Source organism: Gigantopelta aegis, chromosome 14 (genome assembly GCF_016097555.1).
Source record: "Gigantopelta aegis isolate Gae_Host chromosome 14, Gae_host_genome, whole genome shotgun sequence".
NCBI lineage: Eukaryota > Metazoa > Mollusca > Gastropoda > Neomphalida > Peltospiridae > Gigantopelta > Gigantopelta aegis.
The window spans coordinates 49,380,828-49,395,998 of record NC_054712.1 but is presented as its reverse complement, the minus strand read 5'-3'; the positions used below and the strand labels follow the sequence as shown (position 1 = coordinate 49,395,998).

The window sequence follows — 15,171 nt, the reverse complement described above, 5'->3', positions numbered from 1 at the left end:
TTGGGGGAGGTTTGGATGGGGATCATACAAAAATAAAAATTAATATATAATAAAATTATAAATATCGCAAAATTTAGTGGGAGAAAGACCCTTGCTCCCTCCAGATCCGCTTCTGTCTAATCAAACTGATAACGGTTTCGCTCTAACTCTCTCACAAACTCCTGATGCGAAACATGAACCTCTTCCCAGAATTCCACATTCTTGACACGTGACAGCCAGTTGTCTACCTTGGGCCACAGTTTGAATTTAAATCCGGGCCACTCGAGTTGAACTAGAATTGTAGCCACGTACAGGTCGGCGATCGTGTGTCTGTTACCAGTCAAGTATTTGTTCTTGCTCAAGTATTTATTTTCCAGGATCTCCAGTTGTCTTGTCACGAACTGCAGGCCTTTTTCGATGAAAATTTCGTTACATTCTTGCGAAGGCATGCTGTATTTTTCCAAGAATTGTGGATACACGTAAAAGAAACCAATGGCCCTGAAATATATAATTTGTTACAATTAACAGTAACCTCTCGGTTCCTGGAATCATTTTATAGTAAAGATTTTATTCGTAAATGAATGTCATCTATTTCTGTTTGGAACTCCGCGGCCCGTCCCTGTCATGGACAAAATTCTCTGGCGAAGTCAGAGGTTGTGCCCACGACAGGCGTGCTTGAACAGTTCGTGCCCAAAATTACCCACTCCGCGGCCGATTCTACGAATCGAACATCGCTGAAATTTCGTGTTTCTTGTTGTTTTTAGTTGTTTGTTTATTTTAATAACTAACCCACTGTCCATGACAGACTGACAGTCCAGGACAACATGCTTGAACCTTAATCAGACCCAGTTTATCCTAGTAGCACATTTAGCATGTGCTACGGGTCCCGCGCTTCAAGGGGCCCCGCGGTGATGTGTACATTTATTTCCCCCAGGTAATTTTTCCCTCTCCCCAACGTGGTTGTAAAATATATATCCCGAGAAGCGGGCCCCGCTGTTATTTGTGATACAGGCCCCGCGGATTCTTAAACCGTCTCTGACCTTAATTGGATATAAGCATGAAAATAAGTTGAAATGAATTATTGTTTCTTTTATTTTACTTTGTTTTCCAGCTGGTCGAAGCAAGAGACTGGTTTGCGGAGCTAATTTTAAAAGCAGTTGGTATTGCTTCAAACAGTTATTTTATCGTCTGTATTCGTTATTTTATAATCAAACTTACTGATGAGTAGAAAGCAAACAGTCTCCAGTTAGCCATTACTAAAATGTTTGCACACTGTATATGTTTGTATGGATGGATGGAATATACCACCGTATAAAATCACACAGACGACAATATTAACATATTCGGCAAAACACTGCCACAAGCAACGTTTCAACAATGGATACAAATAACACCATCCCTCACCATTGTTTAACGACACAACTAGAGCACATTGATTTAATAATCATCGGTTATTGGATGTCAAACATTTGGTAATTTTGACATGTAGTCTTAGAGAGGAAATCCGCTAACTGTTTCCATTAGTAGCAAGATATCTTTTATATGCACCATCCTACAGACAGAAGAGCACATACCACGGCCTTTGATATACCAGTCGTGGTGCACTGGCTGTAACGAGAAATAGCCCAATGTGCCCACCGACGGGGATCAATCCGAACCCCTCACTATTAAAGTAAATCATGGTGAGGTGTAAGCTGGGGGGGGGGGGGGGGGGGGGTCAGTCATAACGGTAAGCTAAATTGCCATCCTATATTTAGTCAGACTCCATACATTTCAATCACAATGGTAGTTGGTACATTGACACTAGATACAATTAAAGTATCTGTACTGGAGTTCACTGACCTTATGGAATAATATTTTTATGGCAAACCCACCCACCCACCCCATCACAAAAAAACACAACAAACAAACAAACAAAAACAAACCAAAAAACCCCACCAAACAAACCGAAAACAACCCAACAACTGCCACAGTTATCATCAATGATAGGACGTTACGAATGCTAATTAATGCTAGGCTAAGACTATCAACTGCCAGCAGAAAGCTGGTTGCGTTGTAATTCTCCCCCCCCCCCCCCCCCCGACGTACAACGCGTGCGCTTAAGATGCACAACTAGTGGGTTATACAACGAGAATCGAGTTGTAAGGGCGCAAGGACTAGCAACTTGCACAGTCGTAGAAGTCGTGAGAGTAGAAAGTTGGTCAACTTTGCCGTGGCAGTTGGCAGTCTGATACTAGCATAACGACGACGACGACTCGCCTGTGTAGCTCACTGTTCGCCCAGCTGATGATGGAGTCACTGAGAACGCGGACAGTCAGACACATACCACACCCGGACGAGTGCGTGTACTCGGACCACAGGTAGTGCAGGATGGCCGGACTGCAAAATAAAAAATAAAAAAATGTCATGCACAACACCTCAGCATATTTTAATCTAAAGGTCAATTGATACGGATTTTTATATTTTATTAGATCTATGCATTGTAAACGAAAAAGCGTTGAACTAACGTGCACCAAACTATAATATGAACTGTTAAAACCACATTGACTTCACTGAAAAATCAGCATTAGGTTTGAACAGAAGGAGAACTGGGCGAGTCAACTAATCGGAGGTGAAGTATGAATTCAAATTTACTGGAAACATTAAAGAATCTTTTAAATGAAGTCGTGGCGCCATATATATTTTTGAGCTGGAGCGCCAGAATTTGGATATGAGTAATATAAAGGGTTCTTATGGCAACGTGTGTTTATCGTTAAATATAAGCTACCTTATAGCGTTTGTGAAAGTGAGTTTTATATCTGTGGGGTTTAGCGTGAGTACGCCGACCTGCATACCCAACAGCGCGTGTGTGCGTGCGCATAGTAAAATACACGAGGTCAAATAACCTAGCTCATTTGCATAGAGGGTGCAGGAAGGATGAAGTTGTCTGGTGCCGTCCTCGTAATTAAAGCTAAGGATTATGAGAAGATGATGCAGCCATATCTATGGTACCGATCCGACATGATTATTAGATTAATGAGATGAAAGTAAACAACTGCTACATAAAGAGAAGAAAAGACTTACAATGAAAGACGTTGATGAAAGACTAAAGTTTACAAACTTAAAAGAAAAATATTTTATTCAATAAAGTTTGTTAGGTCTGGTTAATTTGTGGGTCACAATTTCAGGGAGCACATGGATCAGAATTTTTTTTTTGACATTTGTTCTTTAATTTGGAACAAAATTAGTTATCCATCTTTATCTTGATAAAAATATTGTTAGTTCAAGGTTGGTAGACAGCAAGATCGCAATACATGACATCGTGCACAAACGAGAATATAAATATCAGTGAAATACTTGTGTGTATCCTTCAGTTTCATAAATTCATCCAGGTACAATTGGGGGTCTTCAAGCGCCACATTGATGCTGTTGTCCTTGTAGTTGGATTTCTAGACATCCTTTGAATTCCCACAGTCATACTGAACCAGCCCATCACTTGATGCATTTCAGTACTGATTACAGAGTCCAGGGGCCCATTTCACAAAACATCGTAAGTTTGCGTCTGCGACTAGCAGTTATACCGGCCATATGTTTACATGTGTTTAGGGTGTATACTACCAAATCAAATCCCATAGACGACAATAGTAACATATGTGGCTAAAACTCCTACCTGCAACGTATCAACCGACATAAACGCCACGGATATAAATACTACCACCCCTCACACTTAAAGTGAATCAGAAAAAAATGGGGGTCAAGCTGCTCGTTTCTGAGATAACGGGTAGCGTCTATGACTACCCTAGTTCCGCACAAAATTCGAGTACTTTTTTTTACAGGTACCCCATGCATGTTTCAAGCATAAGGCTACTTGACACATTGGTACTAGATGAAATAAAATTGCATTTTTTTTTAACCCAGATAAAACTATTATTTTTTACAACCAACACACTCACATTTATAACCAATCACAGGACTTGTGGTGTTCACTTCTCTATCAAAAGTTGGGTGCACCTCGAACTTTGACCCAGCTGGAAGTTATTTGGTCTAGTACTACCTTTAGCATCTATCTCACGCAGAAAATTACATTATTGCAGAACATGAAGCATTTTAAGGACAAAACAAATTGAAATATGTATATTTCAAACTATATTTGTTTTACTATAATAGTAGTAATAAGAATTGTGGTTTAGTCGTAAATGTACGTTTACGTGCAAACCTAGGCTTACGATGTTTCTGTGAAACTGGGCCCTGCTCTTTGACATTTGAAAGTTGTATGCTGGCCAGAATGGACTGTTAGCACGATTCTCATTATCCACACCACAGAAAACTGCCTTGGTTTTTTTTTCACAAGTACACTTTTATTATACCCTACAATCTTCTTCACAACATTAGCTGGATCAGTTGTCTGTCTCATCACTAGAACATCATGGGTCTTTGTTACAGTAACGCGGCCTTTTCGATGGTTAAACCACAATGGGCTGGTGTCTAGTCACTTCTGATTTTTAACATGGCTCACATTTGTACGTTTTCCCACAGATATCCCTGTGAGCAGAGAGGGTATCATCTTCATCAGCACTGTCTGTAGATTCCTCGTCTAATGGTGGTATCTTTTTTTTTTTAAATACAGCATTTGGACAAACAGCTTTCAGGGAAAGTATTGCTTCAAGATCCGGAAGTGGCAAGTTTACGTCTGCCGTGACTGTCTCAGCAGCCTTTTCCCGCGTTTTGCCGAATGTTGTTGGTGCCTCGTGTACAGTTGTGAGTACCAGCTGTAATAAATAAATCACAAATTATTATTTTTTAAAGGCGCAGACTCTAGTTTTAACTCGTTCAAAATTGTCACTTAAGTTTAATTAATTTACAAACCTATAACTCATTTGGATAAAGTTACAATACAGTGGAAAAAAAAGAGTCTGTGACGTTAAAACAGGAAATATCCTTAAAATAGACCAGAACCCAACAACAAACCGCTACTCAGGCGCACATGCGTTTCTAAAAATATTACAAAAACTATTTTTGGTACTACAAACACCAGGATGACCAGAAACACTTCGGTTCTACGAAAATGAATAATCTAAACAATAAAATATAAGTAAAGTTTGATTTCAGTGATCATAAACGGTTCTAATAGTGGAAAATATGCTTTAGTGTTTAAAAACGAGGGTCTGTCCCTTTAACACTAAATCGTATCTTATTTTAGTAGTAAAGTTGAAATAAGAATAAACCTTGGTTTAATGAAACACTGAAACAACGATATCACTAGTACAGAAAAGCTATCCAGTTCTTTAATGCTAATAAAACCAATGAAAATCGTATTGAACTTGTTCATATAAAAACAAAATCTATAAAAAAATGGAATATAAATTAATAAAGCAATACAAGTAACAACACGGTAATATGTTAAATTATTTACGTAAACATAACCCAAAGAGATTTTACAAACAGGTCAGAGCTGAGTAATGATGACGTCTTTAATCATTTCTTTAAACTTGCTTCTAATGAACCGAACACTAACAAAGAGGCAGACTTTTTATCAGATTATAATAGACATGTTGAAAGCTCGTCTTTTAGCGCTTTAGATGGAGACATAACTGAGGAAGAAATATGTCATGCGATACACGACCTGCAGAATAATAAAGCCTGTGGGTATGATAATGTTTTAAAAGCATATTTTATTACTTGTAAGCATGTTCTGATGCCATGTCAACATTTGCTGTTTAATAAAGGTCATTTCCCACATGCTTAGTCAATTGGTTGTATTATGCCTGTTTTAAAAAAGGGAAATGTTAATGATACAGATAATTTATAGGGGAATTACTCTAGTTAGCTGTTTGAAAAATTATTTACCTCTATCCTAAATAACAGATTAATAGATTTCGATAGAATCATAAGAAAGAATAATGTTATTTCTGACGCGCAGTTTGGGTTTAGAATAGGTGCCATATTTACTCTACAATATTTAATACATAGAACACTGAAGAATCGAAATCGTTTTTATTGCTGTTTTGTAGATTATAGCAAAGCTTTTGATTTTGTTAATAGACAAACCCTGTGGTATAAAATAATTCAACAGGGCGTCGAGGGTAGAATGGTTACTATTATACGGTCTTTTTATGACAATGTTAAATGTTGTGTAAAATATAATAATGTACTTTCAGACGTTTTTATATGCAAGAACAGTTTATTTCAGGGAAACGTTTTATCTCTAATATTATTCTCTATGTATGTGAATGATTGTGAAATGCAGTTGCTATCAGATAATTGCCCCTATATTGAGATACAAATGCTAAACATATTTTTAATAATGTATGCTGATGACATGATGCTGCTGGCTGAATTGTTGGAAACATAACCCTTCCCAGTAGCAGCAGCAGCAGCCACCACCACCACCATCACCACAGCAGCAGCAGCAGCAGCAGCAGCAAACGCAGCAGAGCCGGAGTCAGAGCCAGAGCCAGATCCGCAGCCGGAGCCAAAGGAGTCAGACCTAGACCCAGAGGCAAAGCTCCTCTGGCTCTGGCTCCAATGGTCGATCCATAGTAGACCTAAGATTGGGCGGGAAAGTTTATCGAGTCACTCTTATTAAAATAGTGTGTATTTTCTGTCATTTTTGCGAATTTTAACTTCTTAAAAACAAGTAGACGACTAACGATAGAAGAATATCCAGACCATATCAGTGTTTAATGTATGCAGATCGATTGTCGCGTACTACATACTACAACAAACATACTGAAAAACGACGAAGAACTCAAACCAAACGAAATTATGGCCATTGTCAACGATGTTTTCAACGTCAAAAACTATTAACACAGTCCTATGTCCTATGTACATGATGTAGCTCACAGACTGGACCAAGTCGACGGGTCGGGACCAGCCTTGGAGTGGGCTAGGGCGGGGGCGTTGCACGCGGCCCTACTAAATAAATCCAAGTGGGCGGATATTGCACACGGCTTTAATAGGGCTAAGGCCACGACAGATATCCACTATGGGCGATCGTTGTCCTCATCAAGCCTAGGGGAGACACGCACCTGCACACCAAGGTAACTGTCCTCTAAGTAGGTCAGGGCCAGTCTAAGTAGGTCAGAGCCAGTCTAAGTAGGTCAGGGCCGGGTCATGGTCACGTGACAAGACCGTGACGTCATCAAGATCAAGGTCACGGAAAGTAGGTCATGGGGTTATAGAGGCCTCCTTACTACTCCCATCCTCCTACAAAAAAATTTTTGTAAATAATTTCGGTTTCGTTTTACGTAAAAAAGAAAAGTAAAATTGTTTTGGAAATAACAAATATATATATAAACTTTGCCTCAACCCTTCTAAAATATTGCTTAATTTCATATATAAAACTACATACCCGGTCTCACACGTGCAGTGAGCACAGCAAACAGTCCCCTGTTCTTTATCCAGGCACACCGTGGTTGATGAGCTGTCTCGCGTACACGTTGCGATGGGATCACCTTGGTCTTCAAAAAGCAAAAAACAAGGGTCTTCTTCTACCCAGCCGATCGTCAAATTATATGGGTCAGGAAGTGTACGCGCACCTCCTCCATACAGAAGCTTTATTTTTTTTTTTTTTATTTTTTTATCCCACCGCCCCTTTTCCTTTCTCTCCGTTGAATTCCATCTAATTTTTTCCCGATCTGGCAACTCCTCCTATCTTTCAACTTCTTTCGCTGTCCACCTCCACATTTCAGTCCTTGTCTCTCCAACCGCGACAGGTGCTTGTCTCTTGTGGCTATCTGTGCCACACACCTGCCATTCCCTATCAGCTTTGAGCTGTGGGCTTAGTCTGACCACTTCGGGGAGTGTTCAGTAGTTATTTTTAAGAGGCACTTGTAACCACCTACTATGCACCCGTGGGTCAGACCAGCTTTATTAGCGGCAGAGGACGATGGTGTCATGTGGTTGCAGGGAAATACGTAGAGATTGCACCCGTGGAGGAAGCTGAGACAGGTAGGCGATAGTGTGGACAGCTCAGAAGACAGAGTCGGAAGAAACTGACAGAAAGTTCGAAACAGATTGAAATCTTCGTGGGAGAAATTGGAAAGTTTTTTATATTAAGATAATGAAAATGATAGGCAGATGGTGATAGATGAGAAAGATGAATGAATGTGTGAGCCAGCTTTGACGGGATTTGAGCCACTGTCGTCAGCTTGATCATCCAGCAGCTTATCCACTAGACCACGGAGCTCACTTTCATACTGACGCTGTGTAGCATACCGTTTTCTTGCTTCAGGGGCCATCTTAAGCATATAATCAGACCATCGTTTGCCACACACCCAAGTGCAAAGCATGCTCTCGTCGGCATGTTTTAATTTTGACAAGAATCTTTTATCTACTGGGTTTGTCGGTATGTTCAACATGAAACACGATGCCTTCCTATGGGTATGGGTACTCTTTTCATACCCAAAACTAGGTTCAAGCACGCCCATCCCGGATCCGATCTGTTGACTTCGCCAGGAACCGGTTCCGGGACAGGAGGGGATGCCTTCCTAACAGTTCAGTATAATTAATTGTGGCCCTGTGGCCTAATGGATAAGGCGTCTGACTTCGAATCAGAAGATTGCGAGTTCGAATCTCGTCAGGGTCGATTTTTTTTTTTCTTTTTTTTTTTCGTTTACTGTATTTATAATGGAACTTTAAAAAACATTATTTAACATATCAATGAGTAAAATGTTCAATAAAGAATTTGGATAACAATTTCCCAAATTGTTCCTCAAATCCCGTATGACACCCAACGTGTAAACCTCACATTTAATAATTGGCCTTACCAGTTCACCCCTACCCACCCAACCCCGCCCCCAATTGCCGGCACCTTCCAACGCCTACATAAGGCCTCGGACCACAATTAATTTCGCTATATGTTTCTATATAGCCTTAGTGGCTATAACATTTTTATTAATATCAGCAGGCCCGTGAAGTTTTGTATGTACCTTTGCCTGCATGGGGAACACATACCCTGAAAAGGACAACCCCTGTTGTCCAGCTCTTTCTCCCAGCATATTGGTTTAAACAGACACACCCTCTAAACCAGGCCGGAGTACACCCATTTTACACAAAAAGCACTACTTTTGCATGGGCCGGAATTACCACAAACAAGTCTTCAATGTCAACAAGTTACATATGTTTACAAACTACATGCTATCCCCTGTCACTTCAGTCAAACAGTTGCCACTTCATAGCTGTCTGCCATGAAATAATTACAGTCAAACAGCAGACTACTTGCGCGGTCATATTTCCGGATTTTGGACAACCAAATGGGAAGATAACTGTAATCTGAGGCCATAAGCGTACGAGACAAGAGGCAGGGGGTGTAACTGCCCCCTAGTGCTAGAGCAAAAATTCAAATTCGGTCAAAAATAATAGAGATAATCGGGCAAAATGTGCTAACCTGGGACCTTTTTATCATCTATTTCCATCATTCTACATTCAAAATTAGTAGTAATCCATGTAAACATGCGTAGTGATTTGTTTGCAACCATATATTGCTATTTGGCAGTAATGCTAATATGAGTAATTATTGTTATCCAGATTCGGGCATTTTTGTTTCATTCGGGCAAGTCCCAGCGTGCCCCCCCCCCCCCCCTCCCCCTACACAAATGGGAGCCCGTACGCCTATGGACGCCTATAATAAGAAAGAAATTAATTTTACCCATCAAACACAACGATCTCCGAATCAACCAGAATAGGAACCTCGTGGTGTGGCTGTTTTTTCACTATCTCGGGAAGAGTTGTCTCCCCTTTCGAAATGTCTACGTCGATCAGCGTGTGGGGGATTCCATGCTGTCGAAGAGAATACGAATACGTCATAGCGTGTATTACTGCTAAAATACATCACATCAAAGAACGCCACACCTCTCCCCCACCCCCCATACCGCAATACATTATATATTTATCATGGTATTTATCATAGTTTGTTCAGCAAATATGTGCCGACAATGTCGGCCCCTCCCCTCTCCCCTACACCGCTAGGTTCGCACGAGCAACAACATTTACACATACCAGTGGCGTAGGAAGGCGCCAAAAACTTGGGGGAGGGCACACACACACACACACACACACACACACACACACACACACACACACACATATATATATAGATATATATATATATATATATATATATATATATACACACACACACACACACACACACACACAATGTGTAGCTTTGTTGTTGAAAACGTGAAAATGCATGTTCTAGATACTGTAGACACACAACTCTTGCGATATTTACCTGTGTACATACATACATACATACGTACGTGCGTGCGTGCGTGCGTGTGTGTGTGTGTGTGTGTGTGTGTGTGTGTGTGTGTGTGAATATAAACATAAATATATATAAACCATCGATGCTGCTACTGTCCCACATCACCCCCACACCCCCGCTTTCTACGCGCGTGTATACAAACCTTTTATCAGTCATTTGTTCAAACTCCCCAGTGGACCAATTATCTTATTAGGTTTTCCCCTGTCCCAACCAGTACCCTACGACTGGTATATTAATTATCCCGCCCCCTTATGGAATAATGCAGCGTGTTTAAAATTATCATATGTTTTTTAGCATTATGAAAAAGGTTGACATCCAATAGCCGATGTTTAATAAATCATTGTGATCTGGCTGTGTCGTTAAACAAACACAAACACCTTTCACCCAAACCTGTAGTAGATAGATCCACACTGCTCGGCACGGCGGTGATATTCTCACGATGTACAGTTCTACGGTCGGCCGTCCGTGCCACCTCTTATCTACCCGGTCCGTGGCTGCAGCCCGGTTTGAATTAGATGATTGAGCCTTTTCGTTCATCTGATTGCCGCTGTATATCTGGGGAAGATAGAACATTATATTTTTTCACAATCCTTTTTGACCAGATGTTTTGCTGTGGTAAGCGGGTTTCTCTTCTAATACTATAAATGAACTGTCGCAGTAGCTCTATATTTTTGCGAGCCTTTATATCTGATCTCACGACCCATCTCACGACTGGCTGCGACTAGCTGCGATTGGCTGCGAACGATTGTGCGAGCGGTCGCAGTTCGCCACGATTGAATGTACGATCGGTCGCTGATTGCAACCACTAGTTGCACGATTACCTATGATTGATCTTGCGATCGATCTTCTCCAATCGTTGGTGATCGCACGACCACGCGTACCACCAATCGTACGATCACCTACCACCAGTCTTAGAGCAATCGCAATTGGAGATCGTAACAAACATTGCCGATTGGTCGTACCTCGGCCAAATGCCACCAATCGCACGATCCAGAAAACGTACGATCCAGTGTGACTGAGGCTTAAAGGACCTTTTTTATTAACACACCCGTTGGTGAGAACACCATCCGTTATTTTTGATAACACTTGGTTGATTGCACATGTACCCGTGTTAACATTTTCAAAACATACGACTGGCTGCTCCAAGATGATGACCAGGTCATCATTGCCATACATCCAATGAAAAGACATACATGATGGAAATCGATTATATTGTGATGTATAGTTAATCTGACAATCATGGGTCTGTGACGCGTAAGTTAGCTACACGTGCAACGGCTGTAAATAACTTTTAGTCGAAAAAGATGTTAAATTTGCTTAAAACCTGTTGTTTGAGGATATGTAAGAAATAGAATAATACATTCGTGTCCGTTAGAAACCATTTGTCTCACAACTTGTTTAAAAACGTATCAAACTCGCTTTAGCTCGTTAGATACATTTTAAAACAACTCGTTGTGAGATAAGTGGTATCTAACGGCCACTCATGTATTATTATCTATGTAATAAACGACTCATTGTGTAATATGTACCCATTTTGTAATTTTAAAAAAACCGACCCATTTTTTAATGGATACATATTACAAAATGGGTCGTTTATCACAAAATGGGCCTTAACACTCGTCTATTCGCGCTTTCCAGCAGTCGAATATAAAAATAAATAAATAAATAAAGTAGTCGAATTAGAAAAGTAAAGCTTAATGGGACAGACCCTAGTTTAAGCTCATGAAAATGCACACTAAGTTTAGTTAATCTACAAACCTGTAACACATTTGGATAAAGTTACAATTGAGTGAAACATGAGTCTGTGACTTTGAAATGGTGAAATACCCTTAAAAATAGACCAAAAACACTTCGAACGTACGGAAATGGATAATATAAACAATAAAAATTAAGTAAAGTATGATTTTAGTTATCAAAAACGGCTCTAATAGTCAAAAATATGCCTTAGTGTTTAAAAACTAAGGTGTGTCCCTTTAACAGTAATGTGATTGTTGCGTCTGTGTGAGGGAAACGAAGGTGAGTTTATTGACAGCTTCAGCACGTTGAAATATGCGCACATAGTGTCAAGCATGTGGTAACTATAGGATTTTTTGCGACAGTTAGACAAGAAACACACACTGATCGTGTACATGCTGTTTATTACCTACGAGGTTCAGCATAACGAGGGTCATATTTATCGTACGCAGGCGCGTGCGCATGGGGGGGGGGGGTCGAACCACCACCACCACCCACCCCCCCACCCCACCCCCGCTCAAGGCGAATTTGTTTTTCATATCCCGATTTTTAATGTAATTTCTTTCCCAAAAAAATGTGGTCAGAAAGCAGCTCGGCTAGCCAGCAGAAAACACCTCAGAATAGAATTAGAATTTTCCCACCACCACGGTCTTCGCGCCTGCGGCGCTCGCGGTGTCCGGCTTCGCCAGACACCTCGACCCCCCCCCCCCCTGCAAAATTTCCTGCGCACGCCCCTGGTACGATTTCCCTCATATGTTATATTAACTTATAACTAAATCGTATGTCCTCCTGGCATTGTCGTTTAACGATTGGCTGTTGTAAGAGTACATTTATTTCTGATTGGCTGACACGACATTCTACAGATACTACTTTCTTCATTCAAACATTTTCACTACGAGTGGAAGCTTGTCACGAGCTATTTACGACATGCCGTACTGATAAATATGTGTTTTTAATTGATTTAATAAAACATTAATTGATTATTACTAATTAATTCAATTACTGTGTATATGTTAGCTTTTTGGCATAAACCATTTACAGCTGTTGATACATGTAAAAAGAAATGTTTTATTTAACGACGCACTCAACACATTTTATTTACGGTTATATGGCGTCAGACATATGGTTAAGAACCACACAGATTTTGAGAGGAAACCTGCTGTCGCCACATAGGCTACTCTTTTACGACAGGCAGCAAGGGATCTTTTATTTGCGCTTCCCACAGGCAGGATAGCACAAACCATGGCCTTTGTTGAACCAGTTATGGATCACTGGTCGGTGCAAGTGGTTTACACCTACCCATTGAGCCTTGCGGAGCACTCACTCAGGGTTTGGAGTCGGTATCTGGATTAAAAAACCCATGCCTCGACTGGGATCCGAACCCAGTACCTACCAGCCTGTAGACCGATGGCCTACCACGACGCCACCGAGGCCGGTGTGTTGATACATGTGTACTCTTTACTTATGGGCGTATAAATATGACGTCACTTTAGAACGGGTTGTGATTTGGTTTTTCAAGACAGTAATGAACAAACATTACTCCGCCATTAAGGAAACGTTATTTTGTAAACAATGACTGGAATATGATAATTTAGGCACTCGTGTCGTAAACATCGACTGTCATGGACACTCATATAACATCCTCTATTTCATGTTAGCATCAATGGTCACATAAGTAGCAAGTAACTATCACCCAAACCTCACAACGTGTCATAGAACAAAAAAGAAAGAAATGTTTTATTTAACGACGCACTCAACACATTTTATTTACGGTTATATGGCGTCAGACATATGGTTAAGGACCACACAGATTTTGAGAGGAAACCCGCTGTCGCCACATAGGCTACTCTTTTACGACAGGCAGCAAGGGATCTTTTATTTGCGCTTCCCACAGGCAGGATAGCACAAACCATGGCTTTGTTGAACCAGTTATGGATCACTGGTCGGTGCAAGTGGTTTACACCTACCCATTGAGCCTTACGGAGCACTCACTCAGGGTTTGGAGTCGGTATCTGGATTAAAAATCCCATGCCTCGACTGGGATCCGAACCCAGGACCTACCAGCCTGTAGACCGATGGCTAACCACGACGCCACCGAGGCCGGTGTGTCAAAGAACACTTCATGAGAAGGACCTCTAATAGACTTGAGTCTTTACTCTAAAACAAAAACAAAATACTCCGCCTCTATGGATGTATCCTGGATAATATAATTAGATATTTAGAAAGACAATTATCTGGCATCGACAGAAGTCTCTGGCGAATTCAGATGCTGTGCCCACGACAGGTGTGCTTGAACATTTCTCTGATGGAAGCAGGAATCGTTTTAGTTAATGACACACTCAGCACATTTTATGTACGGTTATATGGCGTCGGATCTGATGGAAACATGCCAAAAATTACCCACGCACCCACATAAGACAATTAAATTATAGATTTGCAATGGGATCAGGTAAAAGAAAGAAGTGTTTTATTTAACGACGCACTCAACACATTTTATTTACGGTTATATGGCGTCAGACATATGGTTAAGGACCACACAGATTTTGAGAGGAAACCCGCTGTCGCCACTACATGGGCTACTCTTCCGATTGGCAGCAAGGGATCTTTTATTTCGCTTCCCACATGCAGGATAGCACAAACCATGGCCTTTGTTGAACCAGTTATGGATCACTGGTCGGTGCAAGTGGTTTACACCTACCCATTGAGCCTTGCGGAGCACTCACTCAGGGTTGGGAGTCGGTATCTGGATTAAAAATCCCATGCCTCGACTGGGATCCGAACCCAGTACCTACCAGCCTGTAGACCAATGGTCTGCCACGACGCCACCGAAGCCGGTCCTGGGATCAGGTAAATTACTCAACACAAATGTAATTTAAAGTTTGCTTACGGCGCTCTGTTTATAATAGTTCTGGGGGCGGGACGTAGCCCAGTGGTACAGCGCTCGCTCGATGTGCGGTCGATCTGGAATCGATCCCTGTCGGTGGGCCTATTGGGCTATTTCTCGTTCCAGCCAGTGCACCACGACTGGTATATCAAAGGCCGTGGTATGTACTACCCTGTCTGTAGGATGGTGCATATAAAAGATCCCTTGCTGCTAATAGAAAAGAGTAGCCCATGAAGTGGCGACAGCGGGTTTCCTCGCTCATTATCTGTGTGGTCCTTAAATCGTAAATAAAATGTGTTGAGTGCGTCGTTAAATAAAACATTTCTTT

The 15,171-nt window shown here is 41.1% G+C and overlaps 1 protein-coding gene and 1 non-coding gene across 2 annotated transcripts; one reads left to right on the top strand and one right to left on the bottom strand.

Annotated features, from left to right (window-relative positions):
- LOC121389321 (glutathione S-transferase 1-like) lies at nt 1–12,396 on the bottom strand. Its single transcript, XM_041520916.1, has 5 exons — nt 12,373–12,396; nt 10,616–10,780; nt 9,608–9,738; nt 2,239–2,358; nt 1–477 (listed from the first exon to the last, which is right to left on the bottom strand). The coding sequence occupies exons 1-5, from the start codon at nt 12,394–12,396 to the stop codon at nt 117–119; spliced, it is 801 nt and encodes a 266-aa protein (XP_041376850.1). The 3' UTR covers nt 1–116.
- Nucleotides 8,473–8,545, top strand: Trnar-ucg. Its single transcript has one exon. It is a non-coding gene; the product is annotated as a tRNA-Arg (tRNA).
- Nucleotides 12,397–15,171: the final 2,775 nt, after the last annotated feature.